Here is an 18,790-nt window from a genome sequence, read left to right as displayed (position 1 = left end):
ATAATAGATAGATAGATAGACAGATGTGAAAGGCACTATATACTGTAATAGATAGATATGAAGGGCACTGTATAATAGGAATATAGGCATCAATGCAAGGTATTGCACTATTTGTTGGAGGGGTGGCTCGGTGGTGCAGTGAGTAGCGCTGCTGCCTCGCAGTTAGGAGACCCGGGTTCACTTCCCAGGTCCTCCCTGCGTGGAGTTTGCATGTTCTCCCCGTGTCTGCGTGGGTTTCCTCCCACAGTCCAAAGACATGCAGGTTACGTGCACTGGCGATCCTAAATTGTGCTTGGTGTGTGGGTGTGTTTGTGTGTGCCCTGTGGTGGGTTGGCACCCTGCCCAGGATTGGTTCCTGCCTTGTGCCCTGTGTTGGCTGGGATTGGCTCCAGCAGACCCCCGTGACCCTGTGTTCGGATATAGCGGGTTGGATAATGGATGGATGAATGGACTATTTGTTGGAATGAAAAATGCACTGCATTTTATTACTATAAATGTTTGTGATGTGCCATCTGTTGGAATAAAAAAAAATGTGCATTTTATTACTGCAAACTTCTATGATGCACCATTTGTTGGAATGAAAAATGCAATGTGTTTTGTCTTGGTAGAGTAATAAATGACTCTTTGCCTTTGTCAGAATCTCTCAAATCTCATAGACTTAGCAGTGTTTCTAACGTACTGTACCATATAACTTCTTCCCACCTTCCCTTCTACATTTATAACCTCATGCAATTAGGTGTAGTAAAAGACAAGTGGGACTTAAGTTACACTTTAAATAATGTATTATTGATAATATTCATAAATAATAGCGATATGGAAAGTACAAGTGAATACTGGCAACCATACCACCTGGTAAATGCTGTTGTGCAGTTTCAGGCGGGACACAGGCTTGTTAGTTACTTAAAATGTCTCGAGTTAAGTCTTCATTTGTGGTCAGCTTTCTTCAGAACAGGCCACATGCCTGTCTCAACATGGCTGCCGAGCTGTGCGCTCCATTGTGTTGTCCTTTTCAGTTCATGGTGTGTGTGATGGTCTTTCATCGTTTGGTAAGAGAGAGAAGGTGGAATAAAGCATGCAAATTTATAGGTTTTCTGTCCAACCCCTACAGCCAATAGGGCATCATGGTCCTTAAAGGCTTTAGATACAAGCCAATTCCAAACAGCCATACTTCAGACCAATGGGGGGACAGAACACCTTCACACCTGCCCTCCAAACCAGGCATTAAGGTAAAGCTTGGCAGTTAGGTTAGCTTAGTTAGCTTTCCTGTGGGAGACTTTAGCAGAGAAATATTAGCCAAACTTGTTTGAAGCACTTCACCCCAACTCTGTCGTAAAATTACAAAGAGATTCGTTCCTAAAAAGGAGGAAGGGGTTCTTAAGCCATCAAGCCATTGGTGTTATTGTCAATAATGTAACACTAATATTAAATTGCTTTGTCTAAGTTACAAATAAAGGCATACAAAATATTTATCAACTTGTATGCAAAATTTCACATCACAACACAATGCATTTTAGTACTATAAATGTTTGTGATATGCCATCTGTTAGAATAAAAAAATAATGCATTTTATTACTACAAATGTCTTTGATGCACCATTCGTTGGAATGAAAAATGAAAAGCAAGCCTCAGCATAAGTCTTGTTAGAAATCTGAATGCTGTTGGGGCTGGCAACTCTATCATCAAGCTCACATGTAATGGCAGTACCGTGTATGTGCTAGGTACCTCTTAAATTCTCTCTAAAATTTTGCCTACATTCTACAATCTTGGCTAATCAAATAAACAGAATTAGTGTACCACTTAAGGAGATGTTACATTTTAAAGGGTGAATCTGCAAGGCCTTACCCAAGATAGCATCCTCCCCAACAAAACTACAGCCTGAGAAAAAAGAAAGTAGACTCCGGAAAGAAGATCACTCTGGCGATGTCAGACCATAAATGTTACTTAGCAACAAATGGACAAACATCAGACTGAGCCTATGACTTTATAAAGTGAAGCCAGCGCACAAGAGTGATAAACTGCTTTCATATCCGGCAGGGCGTCAAGTCGGTGCCCATCAGCTAAATGGGAGCCAACACAAGCTAATAAAAGCAAGGCTTCATGGCATCAGCTTATTTTCTGTCATAAATCTGATATTAGTCCAGTGAAGTTGTGTAGAAGAAGAAGATGAAGATGATGCAATTGCATGAAATACAGATAAATATAAAAAATACAAGATAGATAGATAGGTAGATATGAGATGCACTATATAATAGATAGAGGGATAGATGTGAAAGGCACTATATAATAGATAGATAGATGTGAAAGGCACTATATAATAGATAAACAGATAGATATGAAAGACACTATATAATAGATAGATAGATGTGAAAGGCACTATATAATAGATAGATAGAGAGATAGATATGAAAGGCATTATATAATAGATAGATAGATATGAAAGGCACTATATAATAGATAGATAGAGAGATAGATATGAAAGGCATTATATAATAGATAGATAGATATGAAAGGCACTATATAATAGACAGATAGATGTGAAAGGCACTATATAATAGATAGATAGAGAGATAGATATGAAAGGCACTATATAATAGATAGATAGATAGATAGATAGATAGATAGATAGATAGATGTGAAAAGCACTATATAATAGACAGATAGTTGTGAAAGGCACTATATAACAGATAGATGTGAAAGGCACTATATAATAGATAGATAGATAGATAGATAGATATGAAAGGCATGATAGATAGATAGATAGATAGATAGATAGATAGATCCATATTAATTAAAGGTTAAGTGCCTGTGTGTCCATCCAGTTGCTATGTCTCTATTTTTCTAACAGATGGTGCATCTCAAAGTATTGCAGTAATAAAATGCACTGCGTTTATCATTCCAACAGGTGGCGTATCATAAACATTAACACTGCTTTTACAAATCCCATAGAAAATAGTAGATATCAGAGATGAGTACATGGCATTTATCCTTTCAACAGTTGGTGCATCATAAGTATTTGTAGTAATGCCTTTTATTACTATAAATGTGTGTGATGTACCGTTTGTTGGAATGTCAAATGCAATGTATTTTATTACTACATGCATTCTAAAACACATTCCAATAGATGGTTCACTTTAAACATTAATGCTGAGGTCTACGTTGATTACTTAGATTTCAAGGATGTAGACTGGTAGCACAGCTAGCATAGACAGTGAACTCCTTTGGGCCAGTTGAGGACCCTTTTGATTGTGTAGTTAGACCAGAAGTCGAGCCTTTTGTTGTATTACCCTTGTCCTTATTGTACTTTTCCCCAATTTCTTTTTAATAATGCTTTGTCTTCTGTCACACGGTCATTATTTGGGCTCAGCTTTAGCTTTCTAGCACCTCCTATGATCTAAAAAAGCCAAGCAAAGCAGGTTGTGAGAAACAAACATGACAGGCCAGCGCTGCCTCTAATTTGGCCCTGTGAGGGTGAGTGAGGGTGGGTGAGTGAATGTGCCCTGTGCCGGAGTGGCACGCTGTCCAGAGTTGGATCCTACTTTGCACCCAGAGTTGGCTGGAGAGGTTCACGTGACCCTAAACTGGGTGGACTGACTTTGTGTGATTAAGCTCATTCAAGGAGCCATTACAAGTTGAAGCTCTGGTACTTCGGAGAGCTTTTTGTTTTCACAGGGAATGTTTTGCCCTCTGCCGCCTCATTTATTTAGCACTGACTCCAAGGAGGAATTTACAGCAGAGAAGTTTGTGTCTCCACATACACCATGTTAGCTCTGAAGGAATTAACGGCTTAATGTGCTGTGCACTTCTGTCGGTCGGAGAGCCACTGACCTCCCATTAGTCAACACAGAGGCCACTCACAAGGCCTCCATAGCTTTGAAACAGAAGCACGGCGGGCGTAGAAGGCTAAGAAAATAAACCATCTGGTAAGCCCGTCCAGCTGTTGACACATTACTTCAGAGGTATTCGATTACAGAATGAGATCTTTCTTTTTCACTTTGGTCGGAACGGCAGACTGAACCAAACATAACACTGAGGGAACACCACCCATTTAGTACCGAGCTGGTGCAGAGTTACAGAAGTCATAAATTGAGTTCATTTTATTGCTACAATTTGGGGTGAAATATTACAGACTGCCAGGTTTGCTTGTCAGGAGGCCATGGACTGTGGGTTGGGGGTTCTTCCAAAAAAGAGGCTAAAGGGCTTTTTGGGTCCCACCAGTCATTTGGTGTAAAGTGGCTGAATCCGCTCCTGTCTCTCTCTCTCTCTTGCTCGCCCTTCCCGGTTTGTTATATTGGTTTAGCACTTACACTGATGACTGGACACACTGGGTCACCTCACACCTCCTGAGTGTCCTGGCAGATGGAGTTTGTGTTAACCTCGAGGGCAAGGGTTCTGAGAGGAGAGCAACGTATCACCCATGGGTACAGACCTGAGGTGGGCGAGATCTTGAGAAGGCCACAGACTATCAGAGGTTGTGGGGATAACCAGAAAACCCAGCTATACAAGCAGCCCCGTGAACAGCGTGAGTGGGGTGGCAGACATGGCATTGTGGGTAAGCAATTTATTATGCATCTCCCTGCTAATGAGATCTATAGACTTATGAGTGTGGCCACCTGGTGTTGGGTTGGCTCATGAACTGGTGGACAGTGTGACACTCAGGTGGTCTCTGACACTGGGTGAGTGGAGTGTGATGGAGCTGGCGGACTCGTGTGTGTGTGTGTTGGGTCCAAGGTGACAAAGCAGCTGGGAGATCGCGGTGCCACAGGAGACCTGGGCAATGTGGCAGAGGCAGTCACTAAAGAACATTAAAGGTACTTTTTAGGACCACCCCTGCAGTCTACCATAAGGTCAATGAATCCGCTCCTGTCTCTCTCTCTCTCTCTCTTGCTCGCCCTCCCTGGTTTGTTATATTGGTGTCAGCGTTGGGATAAAATCAACTAAAAAACTGGTTTAGCACTTACACTGATGACTGGACAGACTGGGTCACCTCACGCCTCCTGAGTGTCCCGGCAGATGGAGTTGGCAAAGGTTCTGAGAAGAGGGTAGTGTATCACCCCTGGGTACAGACCTGAGGGGGGTCGAGCTCTTTAGAAGGCCACAGACTATCAGAAGTTGTGGGGATAACCGGAAGACCCAGCTATACAAGCAGCCCTGTGAATAGCGTGAGTGGCGTGGCAGACATGGCATTGTGGGTAAGCAATTTATTATGCATCTCCCTGCTAATGAGATCAATAGGCTTATGAGTGTGGCCGCCTGGTGTTGGATTGGCTCATGAATTGGTGGACAGTGTGGCACTCAGGTGGTCTCTGAGACTGGGTGAGTGGAGTGTGGTGGAGCTGGCAGACTCGTGTGTGGGTGGGAGCCGAGGTGACAAAGCAGCTGGGAGCTCGCAGTGCCACCGGAAACCTAGGCAGCGTGGCAGAGGTGGTCGCTGAAGAACATTAAAGGTACATTTTAGGACCACCCCTGCAGTATACCATAAGGTCAGTGAATCCATTCCTCCATCTCCCGCACCATCCAGGTCATGACACTGGTGTCAGAAGTGGCATATAATTGACTATTGAATAATTTTGCGTTAAACTTGGTGAACCCTACGTTTATAAAGGCTCACTTCAGACTGGGCAGATCGGGTCACCTCACACCCCTTGAGTGTCCCTTTAGATGACATCTGTTTAACCTTTTGAGGGCGAGGGTTCTAAGAGTAGGATGGTGTAAGAGCCCCTGCATCCAGAAAACCTGGCAGGGGGTCGTTTTCAGGGCCACACTAGCAGTCTGGCCTAAGGTGGGTGAGTCCATTCCTCCATCTCTCGCACCCCTCGGGTTGTTACATTGGTGTCAGAAGTGGGATAAATTTGACTGATGACTCAGAGATGGAGAATTGCTTTAGTATTAACACTGGTGGACCCCACACTATTGAAGGTTCACTTCAGACTTTGCACACCGGGTTGTCCGGGGTTTGAAGGGTTGGGTTGCGCCCCCTACTGGACACACCTTGTAATATGTCAAGTTTGGTTCCACCTTGATGGAGTTTAAATGAAGAACTGCAGATGTTAGGAGTGTTCTACAGATGAAGACATTTACCAACTCAGACCCCACCACACAAACATCAGGCCCAGAACACAAACACAAATCCAGAAAACTGTAACCCTCAGGTAGCTGCATTGGGGTGAAGCATTGAAACAGAAAAGATGGACAACTAAGCTCCTGCCAGCTTCTTCTAGCTCACCTTTAAAGTTCATGACAAACCTTATATCTCCCAGCAACCCCTGTGGCAACACCCATAGCTACCTAATGACAAAGTAGAACTGGGACTGCTGGGATTTGTAGTCCATTTAAGAATCACTGTTTCATGTCTTTACATATGTCTTTATATGATATTCGTGTCAAACCTGCTCTTCACATGTCTGTGTTCCCTGTGTTCCAATCGAAGAATTCATCTGGAAGTAACAGCTAGGATCCACTGGACTAATTTCCTTCAGAATTTTAAACACTTCAATTGTGTCTCCTCTTAGTCTCTGAAAGGGCTCAGCTCCTCATAACTCACAACCTGTAGCCCCAGACTCAGCTCAGTCGCTCCTCTCAGGACTTTCTCCGGTGCCGTTATGTCTTTTCTGCAGCCTGCTGATCAAACCTGAACACGATACTCCAGGTGAGGCCTCAGCGTTGTGTAATATCAAAGCTGAGAGTTCTTATAAACATTTCTCACTTGTTATAAAACAAAATCTTGAGACGAGAATATTGGCAAGAGATTTTTTCAAGTCCCGCCCTCCTGTCTGCCATTTCTGGTTTACGGCCCACGCCTGCGGTCCTCTCACCTCTCATTGGTGTGAATGCTTTTGTCAGATACACACAGTTCCTGCGCTCTCAGCTCTTATAAATTTTTACGTTTTCCTCACTTTAAGTTCCAAATAAAAGAAGACGTATTATGTCCAAATCTTTATGAAGAATTTCATCCCAAAGGGTTATTAACAGAAGAAATGAGTATACGGACAATCCTAGCACCAAGAAAACGATGAAGTCAAACGAATTTATGCGAAAATTGTCGATGGGTTACACTGCAAATTGTTTAAATGCGTATCAATAGACTCTGCAGAAACAGTTGGTGGTGATGGTGAGGAAGATGAAAACATCAACTTACAATATCATGATATGCTCCTCCGCATCGAGAGGAGTCAGATGAGGTGGCTCGGGCATCTGATCAGGATGCCTCCTGGACGCCTCCCTGGTGAGTGCTCGGCACGTCCAACCGGGAGGAGGCCCCGGGGAAGACCCAGGACACGCTGGAGGGACTATGTCTCCCGGCTGGCCTGGGAAGCATTGGGATTCTCCCGGAAGAACTGGAAGAAGTGGCCGGGGAGAGGGAAGTCTGGGCTTCTCTGCTTAAGCTGCTACCCCCGCGACCCGACCTCGGATAAGCGGAAGAGGATGGACAATATCATGAAGAATATCTACACTCACCTAAAGGATTATTAGGAACACCTGTTCAATTTCTCATTAATGCAATTATCTAATCAACCAATCACGTGGCAGTTGCTTCAATGCATTTAGGGGTGTGGTCCTGGTCAAGACAATCTCCTGAACTCCAAACTGAATGTCAGAATGGCAAAGAAAGGTGATTTAAGCAATTCGGAGCGTGGCATGGTTGTTGGTGCCAGGCGGGCCGGTCTGAGTATTTCACAATCTGCTCAGTTACTGGGATTTTCACGCACAACCATTTCTAGGGTTTACAAAGAATGGTGTGAAAAGGGAAAAACATCCAGTATGCGGCAGTCCTGTGGACGAAAATGCCTTGTTGATGCTAGAGGTCAGAGGAGAATGAATGGGCCGACTGATTCAAGCTGATAGAAGAGCAACTTTGACTGAAATAACCACTCGTTACAACCGAGGTATGCAGCAAAGCATTTGTGAAGCCACAACACGCACAACCTTGAGGCGGATGGGCTGCAACAGCAGAAGACCCCACCGGGTACCACTCATCTCCACTACAAATAGGAAAAGAGGCTACAATTTGCGCCAGCTCACCAAAATTGGACAGTTGAAGACTTGAAAAATGTCGCCTGGTCTGATGAGTCTCGATTTCTGTTGAGACATTCAAATGGTGGAGTCAGAATTTGGTGTAAACAGAATGAGAACATGGATCCATCATGCCTTGTTACCACTGTGCAGGCTGGTGGTGGTGCTGTAATGGTGTGGGGGATGTTTTCTTGGCACACTTTAGGCCCCTTAGTGCCAATTGGGCATCGTTTAAATGCCACAGCCTACCTGAGCATTGTTTCTGACCATGTCCATCCCTTCATGACCACCATGTACCCATCCTCTGATGGCTACTTCCAGCAGGATAATGCACCATGTCACAAAGCTCGAATCATTTCAAATTGGTTTCTTGAACATGACAAGGAGTTCACTGTACTAAAATGGCCCCCACAGTCACCAGATCTCAACCCAATAGAGCATCTTTGGGATGTGGTGGAACGGGAGCTTCGTGCCCTGGATGTGCATCCCACAAATCTCCATCAACTGCAAGATGCTATCCTATCAATATGGGCCAACATTTGTAAAGAATGCTTTCAGCACCTTGTTGAATCAATGCCACGTAGAATTAAGGCAGTTCTGAAGGTCAAACACCGTATTAGTATGGTGGTCCTAATAATCCTTTAGGTGAGTGTACAACCAACACCGTCTGGTGTTCCACCGGCGAATTGCTGTAGAAAGAAGTATCGTAATGTAATTGTGTAATTGATGTCTGAGTGATGGGCTCTGCAATTGGACAAGATTAGTTGTATTGAATATTGGTCAAACAATTCTGACATGTAGGATTCAGTTAGCGTTGGGAACCCGTGTACCAAATTTCTTGAAGATGGGCCCATAAGTAAGAAAGACCATTGGAAAGTTCAATATGGCAGCCGAAAGTGGCATCATACCACCGAAATAAGTACGTACATTGCTTTCGGTTAGCGCAGGGAAGCTGCCTACCAAATTTCGTGAAGATGGGGCCATGAATAAGAAAGTTCAACATGGCAGACATTGTCGACCGTTATGACCGTTATGCGTAGAATTTTGAAATGAAACCTGCCTAACTTTTGTAAGTAGGATGTAAGGAACGAGCCTGCGAAATGTCAGCCTTCTACCTACACGGGAAGTTGGAGAATTAGTGACGAGTCAGTCAGTGAGTGAGTTAGTGAGGGCTTTGCCTTTTATTAGTATAGTTAGCATAAAAACAGGCTACGACCAATAAACCATTCTAAATTGTAACAACTTAAAAAATAGATTTACTTCAGTATAAAACAAGTAAATTACACTCAATTACTCTAAATTTGCCTCAACTTAAAAATTGGGGGATCAATAAGATAAAAAGAATTATATTGGTCCAGATTGAAAGTATTAAATTATTAAATTAATTATTTTAAGTTGAATGGAGGTTATACTTTCTTCAGTGTACGTCGTCATTAGGGAACACAAATCTGCCGCTACGTCACTTGCACAAGTTATCCCTGAAGGGTCAGCTCTCGGTCTTATCCTCTCTCTACGCTCCCATTAGGTGAGATTATTCGTCGGTGTGGTCTGAGTTTCCACTGCTATGCCGATGACACACAGCTTTATGTAACTGTTGATGCAACTGCAACATCTTCACCTGTTTGACTGACTGACAGCATTCGGGAAATCAATCATTGGATGACAGATCATTTTTTACAACTCAATCCTGATAAAACAGAAATCCTATTAGTTGGTACCAAATCTGTCCTCTCTGTCCTTCGTGGGCTAAAAATTGACGTCAGTGGGATCCCGGTGGAACCCTCCGCACCAGTCCGTAATTTGGGTGTCATCTTTGATCAGCTTCTTACCTTCTCACCACACGTTAGCTCAATCGTACAGACGGCTTTTCTTCATCTTCGTAACTTTGCTCATCTGCATTCTTTCCTCAGTGTGCAGGATACTGAAGCACCGATTCACGCCTTCATCCCCACCCGCCCTGATTATTACAATGCATTGTTTTATGGCCTCCCGACTAAGTATATCAACAGATTACAGTATGTTCAGAATTGTGCTGCTCGTCTGCTTACACACACTAAACACTAAATCTGCTCACACCACTCCTGTCCTCTATGATTTGCATTGGTTACCAGTTTCTTCAAGAGTCAAATATCAAATTATTCTTCTCACCTTTAAAGCTCTTCATGGGTTAGCCCCTCATTATCTGTCAGAGCTGCTGCCGCCTTACACTCCTGCCTGTGCATTACGATCATCGGACGCTAAGTCACTCACCGGACCTAAATACGGGTTAGTAACTATGGGGGGCAGAGCTTTTAGAGTGATGGCCCATAAAATTTGGAATTCTCTCCCTCTCAGCCTTCGCAAGGAAAAATCTATTACAGTGGTACCTCGGTAAACGTCAGCTTTGGAATAAGTCCAACTTGGTATACGACGCGAAAGATTTTGTTTGGTATACGACTCACGTGCTGAACTCGTGTGGTTCAAAATGAGTGACGACACCGCGCGCTACCCTTGATTACCTCTCTCGAGACAAAGCCACGACTGCCCACGAGCGTCAGTACGCCAGTTGTTACCATCCAGTGAACAACCTGCGGTATAACTCTCTGTGAATTTTCACGTGATTTTGTGTTTTTTTGTGTCAATTTTTAGTAAAGGAAAGTTTGTGAGAAGAGCCAAACAACGAAGAAAATGGTTAAGATCACCATGGAGGTGAAAAAAGAGATGAAGGTGGCGTGCGTATCCGGGACTTGGCTGCTGAACACTGTATGTCGAGAATGACGGTATCTACGATTGACGTTATTAAAAGGTAAAGTGAGGTTAAATTGTCATTTATTTCATCTGATTGCTTTTGTATTTATGCAGTTTAGTATTAAACAGTGTTTAAATTATTTTATACAACCCCATCAATGTATAATATGCCAATAACAATAGGATTTTTTTTCATGGGAACGAATTGATCATTTTCCCTTTATTTCTTATGGGAAAAATTTGTTTAGTGTACGTCCTGTTTGGTATAAGTCCAAGGATACCGAGGTACCACTGTATTCATTTCAAACGTCTGTTAAAAACACGTCTTTTCAATGAGTATTATTCTTTTTCATGTACTCGCTTTGCTCGCCCACTCCCGGATTTGGTTTACCGGATATACAATTTAAAGAGATTGTTATTTTCATGAAATTTCTTACATTTACATTATTTTCACTTTTACTTTAAAACTTTAGTAAAAACAATATTTGGAATGAACTTTTCTTCAAGATCGCATTGAATTTTGATTCCGTGTTTGGACTTACATCGTGACAACGCAACGTATAACTGCCCGTGAGTGAATATCGTTTCTTTCTCTCTAATAAATAAGACGACTTTCTCGAATGTTTCTCCATGTTTTTTCGGCTTCGTTTTGTCGTTGAAGTGCCATCTTGAGCGTGTAAAATTATCGTCCAGTTAAAATTTGTAAGAGCTGAGAGCGCAGGAAGTGTGTCTGCCAAAAGCACTCACACGACTGAGAGGTTAGATGACCGAGGTCCTGTTTGAAAATAAGTTGTAAGGAAGGCATGACTTGAAAGAATTTCGTGTTAAAAGTCTCCGTCTCACGGGACTTCATACCACGCCAGCGTTTTTGGAATCTTTTAATTCTCGCTGGCAACACGAATTAGACGATCTACAAGTCTCCGACTTAAAGTTTAAATCAACAATATATCTGATCTCTTTTCACTGTTCCGTTATTTCACCGAGTAATAATTTCCATTTGTGTGCGCTAATGCGATCTTTACTATCCTTTTTTTGAGACTTTGGAATTTTCGTACTCGTATCTCTAACCTGCGCTGCATGTGTACCGTGCCAGAATTTTGACATTTTTTATGACGTTCTACTTTGTCATCTACTCTTTGTCCTTTATTTCCAGCCCCAGATGTATAATGCTGCTCATGTTGTGAAGGGGCCGGCTGAACACACGGTAAGGAGATGCGGTCGGATCATCTGCTGGCTTGCTGCTGGCGAGCTGCGTGTTCTGCTTGTCGCACTGTGCGTTGATCATTTCAAAGCCTGTACAGCAGCTGTCCTTTTGTCTCATATTAAAATGTCTCTCGCGGGACGTCAAAGCGTCTTCCGAGAAGATCACGTCTTGTCTCCCTCACCTCCCTCTCAAGATTTTTTTTTATAATAGAGAGATGTAATTTCTACTGTCTTGTTAATGTGTATTGAATTGTAAAGTGTCCTTGAGTGTATGAAAGGCGCTACATAACATAAATAAAACATATTATTATTATTATAAAACAGTTAGTTCTATTATGCATATGTAACAATTCCCATCTGTTTGAATTGTACATCCGCCTCCCCATACGTGAGCAGCAGAACCACGCAGTGACTAGCGGGTAGTGCCCACCAGGTGGTTGGCAAGCAAAGTGAGCAGGGGGCGGAGCCGCCTAGTTAATAATAAGACAATTCCAGATGGAGGCTAATTTTGCACAACTTCTGCTGGGTCTCTGCCCTACTGACCCTTAATGCAGAAACACCACTGGACAGGACACCCATTTGTCACAAGGCTGCCCTCACATACAGAAACACATTTTTCATTGCAGCTAAACTCCACCCAGACACCCTGGAGGAACATCTGGTGGGGCTGCTCCTCCACTAAGAACACTGCAGGGCCAATTGGTCCGACCCCCTCAGCCAGAAACAGAGTGGGAGCAGCCAGCATGAAGACCAATTTAACAGACTAGAAGAAGCAGGATTTATATAGATAAGTGATGACACTGGACATATGATGGACAAGTGGAAACACATGAAGAGAAAGCTGGCAGATGTTAATGACAACCTTAATTACAGATGGAAGCTCACAACTTACTGTATTTTGTGCAGTGTCTTCTGGGTCTGTGCCCAACTGGCTCTTAACACAGAAACACCACTGGGTGGGATGAGGATACCCACCCATCACAAGCTCCCCTCCTGTACACAAGCACAATTTCCAAACATCGTAACTGCACATCATTGGGAGATAAAACCAAACACCCTGTGAGAACATCTGGGGGTCTGTGCCCCAACTGACCATTTATTCATAAACACCACTGGAGGGCATATCCATCGATCACAAAGTTCCTCATATACACAAACACATTTCCCAAACAGCAAAACTCTACATCTTTGGGATGAAAACCAGACACGTTGTGAAGAACATCTGGAGACGTCGTGTCCCCCTGGCCTTTAATGCGGGAAAACGACTGGATGGTGGACCCGTCTGTTTCAAGGTCCCCTCATAGACACACAAAACACATTTCCAAAACAGCTAAATCTTTGGGAGGAAAACCAGACAACTTGTGAGGAATATCTGGGTTTGTCCCTCGGTTGACCCTATAATGGATGGCACTTTATGCACAAACACCCCTGGAGGGTATATCCGTCCATCACAAAGTTCCTTTACTTACATAAACTTATTTCCCAAACAGCTAAACTCCACATCTTTGGGATGAAAACCAGACACCGAGTGAGTAACCTCTGGTGAGTCTGTGCCTCAATGGCCTTTAATGCAGAAACAGCACTGGATGGGATGCCCGTCCATGTCAAGGTCCCCTCATAGACACAAACACATTTCCCACACATCTTAACTCCATATCTTTAGAATGAAAACCAGACATCCTGGAGGAACATCTTTTGGTCTGTGCCCCACTGACTCTTTATGCAGATCCACCACTTGATGGGATCCGTCCATCTCAAGGTCCCCTCATAGCAACACAAACACATTTCCAAACAGCTAAACTCCAGAACTTTGGAGGGAAAACCAGACACCTTGGTAAGAACATCTGGAGACATCATGCCAAACTGGCTCTTTATGCAGATCCACCACGGGATGGGATGCCTGTCCATCACAAGGTCCCCCCATAGACACTAACACGTCTCCCAAATAACTCAACTCCACATCTTTGGAAGGAAATCCAGAAACCTTGTGAAAAACATCTGGAGGCATCATGAACCACTGGCCCATTTCCCACACATCTTATCTCCATATCTTTAGAAGGAGGACCAGACATCCCGGAGGAACATCTGGGGGTCTCTGCCCCACTGGCTGCTTATGCAGATCCACCTCTGGATGGGATGCCCGTCCATCCCAAGGTCCCCTCATAGACACAAACATATTTCCCACACATCTTATCTCCACAACTTGGAGAGTAAAACCAGACACCCTGTGAATAACACCTGGTGGTCCCGTTCCCCAGAAGGGCCAGAGCTGTGTACAGGTGACAGTAATGGCCCTATGAACTTGTAGCCCGGGCTCATCTAATTAGCATAACGCACACCTCTTTCAGATTTGGGAGGAGAAGACACAGCCAGCAGCAGTATGCCAGGTCTGAGCCCAAGTGTGTGGTGTTTATGCGTCAGCAGGGCTAACCACTGCGCCACCATGCTGTAGTGGATGGCAGGCTCTCTGCCCATCCCGGCAAGTCACCGTACCCACGTCTTGTTTTCACAAAGTGGTTTATTGAGTGCATTTTCTCCCTCTGGGCATTTTAATTAAGATGGAGATATTGAATTTCAAAATGACCTTGTGACGAAGAGCCAAGCTAAGCGGTGACACTTGAACAGAATCAGCTGACAGTCACGGTTAGCCCAAATGCTGAATTGCATACAATTAAAAAAAATAAATAAATAAAAGAAAAGCTAGAATAACCAATCCCGCGGTGGTCCCCGGCTCCTATCCCATCTCATATTCCAGGGAATTTCAACCTCAGTCTGAAGCATTTCGCTGCATCATCACTCTCAGTCGTCAGACAGAAAATGAACGACCCCGGCAATCGGCAGTGCCCGGCCCACCTCACGCCAGTGCTGTTAATGTTAAAAATAAAACCCTACAAGCAGCATATTGAAATATTTAGCAGCACTTGAAATCTGTGAAGATACGGAGGTTGGAAAGACCACGGCGCGCCATCACCATGGTAACCCCTTGAAGACGGCACATCTCACAATACGTTCACAATAAGGATACTTACTGCAGGCTGCTGGTGGGCTGCCGTCTCCGAGGTGTGTTCATGACAGGACGGCACGTTTACTTGCTACCCCTTGGTGGCTCCGGCAATTCCTTTAATTTTCTCCAAAGGGGGGGTGGAGGGTCCTGATTTCCCAGTTCACCACATCTCAGATTGCCTGCTTGCCGCCTGCATTTCCCAGCGTAGCCTGTGGAGGTGGAGAGTTGAAGGTGGGTGGGGGGATTGGGATGGGAGAGACAGGATAGCAATTGGATAATCTGGGCTTAACTGACAGGAATAATGAGCTCCTACCTTTACTGCAGAAAAAAGACCCCCTAACAGAGTGCCGAGTCAGCGGACCCTCAATTAACCCCACATGCTCATCGTTTATTGTGTTTGGGAGAGGTTCATTTTTTAAAAAATGATGGCAATGATGTTGAGGAGGGATATGGGATGCTCATTGGCACTGTTAGCATGGCATGGACTGGCACCCCATGCAGTGTTGGTTCCTGCCTTATGCCCAGCACAGATGGGGAAGGCTCCACCAGCCACTGGAATGAGTGGGCTTAGAAAATGGGTAAACTGCAGCATCACATTTAGCACTATAGGGCTAGTGGGGCCTGTTCCCTTATCTGCCAGTTATTTATTTCTGTATTTATTTATTTTACATTAAATTGAAAAGTGAATAATTGCTCTTTAGCTATTCAACACTGGATCCACATATTATAAATATTTCCATGCACTGCTCAACTTTTATTCTTCTTGGTGGTGTGTGTGTGTGTGTGTGTTTGTCCTTGTTAATTTCACATTTCTACATTTAATGCAATAAAAGGTAATTACCAGGGTCTGGAATATTTAATTGGAAAACCTCCAGCACAGGTTGTATGGCAGGTTAATGCTGCCACCTTACAATACAATACAATACAATTTATTTTTGTAGAGCCCAAAATCACACAAGAAGTGCTGCAATGGGCTTTGACAGGCCCTGCCTCTTGACAGCCCCCCAGCCTTGACTCTCTAAGAAGGCAATGGAAAAACTTCCAAAAAAAGGGAAAAAATGGAAGAAACCTCAGGAAAGGCAGTTCAAAGAGAGACCCCTTTTCGGGTAGGTTTGGTGTGCAATGGGTGTCAAAAAGAAAAAGGGGGTCAATACAACACAATACACAGAACAGAACACAAGTCATCCTCAATACAGTACAAAAATAACATTTTAGAAGTACGGAGTAGAATTTAACAGTAGATGACATCACATAATAGGATTTGGATTTGTTTGGAGTCCTGGAGACCTCAGACATTAATATGCCTCCTCCATTTGGCAATTCAATAGTTGAGCCAGTGCTGGGCCAGCCAATCCGATGAAAGGACCCCTCTTTCCCACGATTCCTGCGATCCTCCATCATGGATGACTTTACGTTAGGCAGGCAAAACAAACTTGGCAGGTGGGCCGTGGGCATCAAGTGCCACATTTGAGTGCCGAGAAGAGAAACAGAATAAGTGAGGGTTAGTAACAAATTCTAACTCTCATGTTACTGATGTTTTAGTGCTGATGACTGACAACAGAGATGGAGTCTGTACAGTTAATCAGCAGCTCTAGTCAGGGTGACCTAAACTGAAGTGGTGAGTCTTCAGCCTGAGAGTGAAGGGGCATCTCTTATAGTAGCAGGCAGACCACTCCACAGTTTAGGGGTCCTGTAACTAAAAGCTCAACCTCCCTCTGTTATTTTATTAATCCTTGGAATCCTAAGCAGACCGGCATCTTGAGATCTTAATGTGCGCTCAGGTTTGTAAGTCATGATAAGTTTAGACCAGTAAGCCGAACCTCAGCCATTTAATACTTTATATGTTAAAAGGAGGATTTTGAAATCTGCCCTAAACTTAACCAGACGCCAGTGTAAGGAGTTAAGAACTGCAGTTATGTGTTCGTGTTTACTAGTTCTTGTAATAATTCTTGCAGCCGCATTTTGTATTAACTGTCAGATGTATAAAGAACAGTTTGAACATCCAGGGAACACCGCATTTCAGCAGTCAATCCTACTAGAAATAAATGCAGGAATTAATTTCTCAGAATCCTGTTTATTTAGAAAGCGCCTTAATTTCCCAAAAATTACAAATCCAATGATCGGAACTTACCTCTGAGACCTGACCAGGCCTGTGTGTGCAGTTTGCTTCTTTTCTCTGTCTCAGTGGTTTACATCCCACATTTTCTGTTGGTAGTGGCTGTCTGGGGTGGTAGATTAATAGAAAGATAGATATTTTAGCATAGTTGACAGGATTAGATAGATAGATAGATAGATAGATAGATAGATAGATAGATAGATATGAAAGGCACTATATAATAGATAGATAGATAGATAGATAGATAGATAGATAGATAGATAGATAGATAGATAGATAGATAGATGTTAAAGGCACTATATAATAGATAGATAGATAGATAGATAGATAGATATGAAAGGCACTATATAATAGATAGATAGATAGATAGATAGATAGATAGATAGATAGATAGATAGATAGATAGATAGATGTTAAAGGCACTATATAATAGATAGATAGATAGATAGATAGATAGATAGATAGATAGATAGATAGATAGATAGATAGATATGAAAGGCACTATATAATAGATAGATAGATAGATAGATAGATAGATAGATAGATAGATAGATAGATAGATATGAAAGGCACTATATAATAGATAGATAGATAGATAGATAGATAGATAGATAGATAGATAGATATGAAAGGCACTATATAATAGATAGATAGATAGATAGATAGATAGATAGATAGATAGATAGATAGATATGAAAGGCACTATATAATAGATAGATAGATAGATAGATAGATAGATAGATAGATAGATAGATATGAAAGGCACTATATAATAGATAGATAGATAGATAGATAGATAGATAGATAGATAGATAGATAGATGTTAAAGGCACTATATAATAGATAGATAGATAGATAGATAGATAGATAGATAGATAGATAGATAGATAGATAGATAGATATGAAAGGCACTATATAATAGATAGATAGATAGATAGATAGATAGATAGATAGATAGATAGATGTGAAAGGCACTATATAATAGATAGATAGATAGATAGATAGATAGATAGATAGATAGATAGATAGATAGATAGATAGATAGATATGAAAGGCACTAGGGAGAACATGCTAACTGCACACAGGCAGACCCTGGGCATGAAACTCGGACCCTGCAGCTGAAAGACAGCAACACAACCCAACCCACAGGCACAGCAAATTATCATTCTGAATTTCATTTTTCACCTCAATATCCATAAGGGTATGGCGCTGATTTTGCAGAAGCTACGTATTTCCAGTCTTCTGTGACATTTCTAGTGTGGCGTCTTTTCCTTTTATATCTACCAGAGTAAATCTTTCATCTGGATGTTTTCACTTTGCAAAGCTAACTTTTAAATATCATTTTCATTTGGCCTTTACAGTTCAGTTTAGTGCAGTGGTGGGCAGAATCAGAGACTAAAATGACGAGGAGATCAAGTGCCAGTCTTATATCTCTCTGGATATCCATGACCTGCTCATCTGGGAATTCCAAGTTTGGCAGGAACTCCTCACAAGTCAGAAAGACTACAGAAAGAGCGCCGATGAGACGCATTCACAAGTCTCTTCCGATTCACCCGATAATCAGCTAAAAAGCAAAGTTCTTACAAGCCGTTGATGGCGCCCCCTTTTGATCGCGTAGGGTGACACAGCTGCTAGGACTCTGGAGGACTCGGCTCAACATCCTTATAAGATCTTCATTCTTCAGGTACGAGAGGCTTAGACAGCCTTGGAGTGCAGAAGGAGATGTGAGT

At 42.8% G+C, this 18,790-nt stretch overlaps 1 protein-coding gene across 1 annotated transcript in view; it reads right to left on the bottom strand.

The window, feature by feature from the left end:
* Positions 1-18,553, bottom strand: part of LOC120533077 (A-kinase anchor protein 2) — a 312,165-nt gene extending 293,612 nt beyond the window's left edge. Inside the window, exons 1-3 of the mRNA XM_039759731.1 lie at positions 18,246-18,553; positions 17,076-17,166; positions 14,970-15,153 (exon numbers count right to left, since the gene is read on the bottom strand). Coding sequence (XP_039615665.1) covers positions 14,970-15,010 — 41 coding nt within the window. The 5' untranslated portion in view covers positions 15,011-15,153; positions 17,076-17,166; positions 18,246-18,553. The remainder of the gene's footprint in view (positions 1-14,969; positions 15,154-17,075; positions 17,167-18,245) is intronic.
* Between the last annotated feature and the right edge of the window lie 237 nt (positions 18,554-18,790).

The sequence above is a fragment of the Polypterus senegalus genome, chromosome 7 (assembly GCF_016835505.1).
Source record: "Polypterus senegalus isolate Bchr_013 chromosome 7, ASM1683550v1, whole genome shotgun sequence".
Classification (NCBI taxonomy): domain Eukaryota; kingdom Metazoa; phylum Chordata; class Cladistia; order Polypteriformes; family Polypteridae; genus Polypterus; species Polypterus senegalus.
The sequence above is the reverse complement of the archived record's forward strand: the minus strand, read 5'-3'. Positions and strand labels throughout refer to the sequence as shown.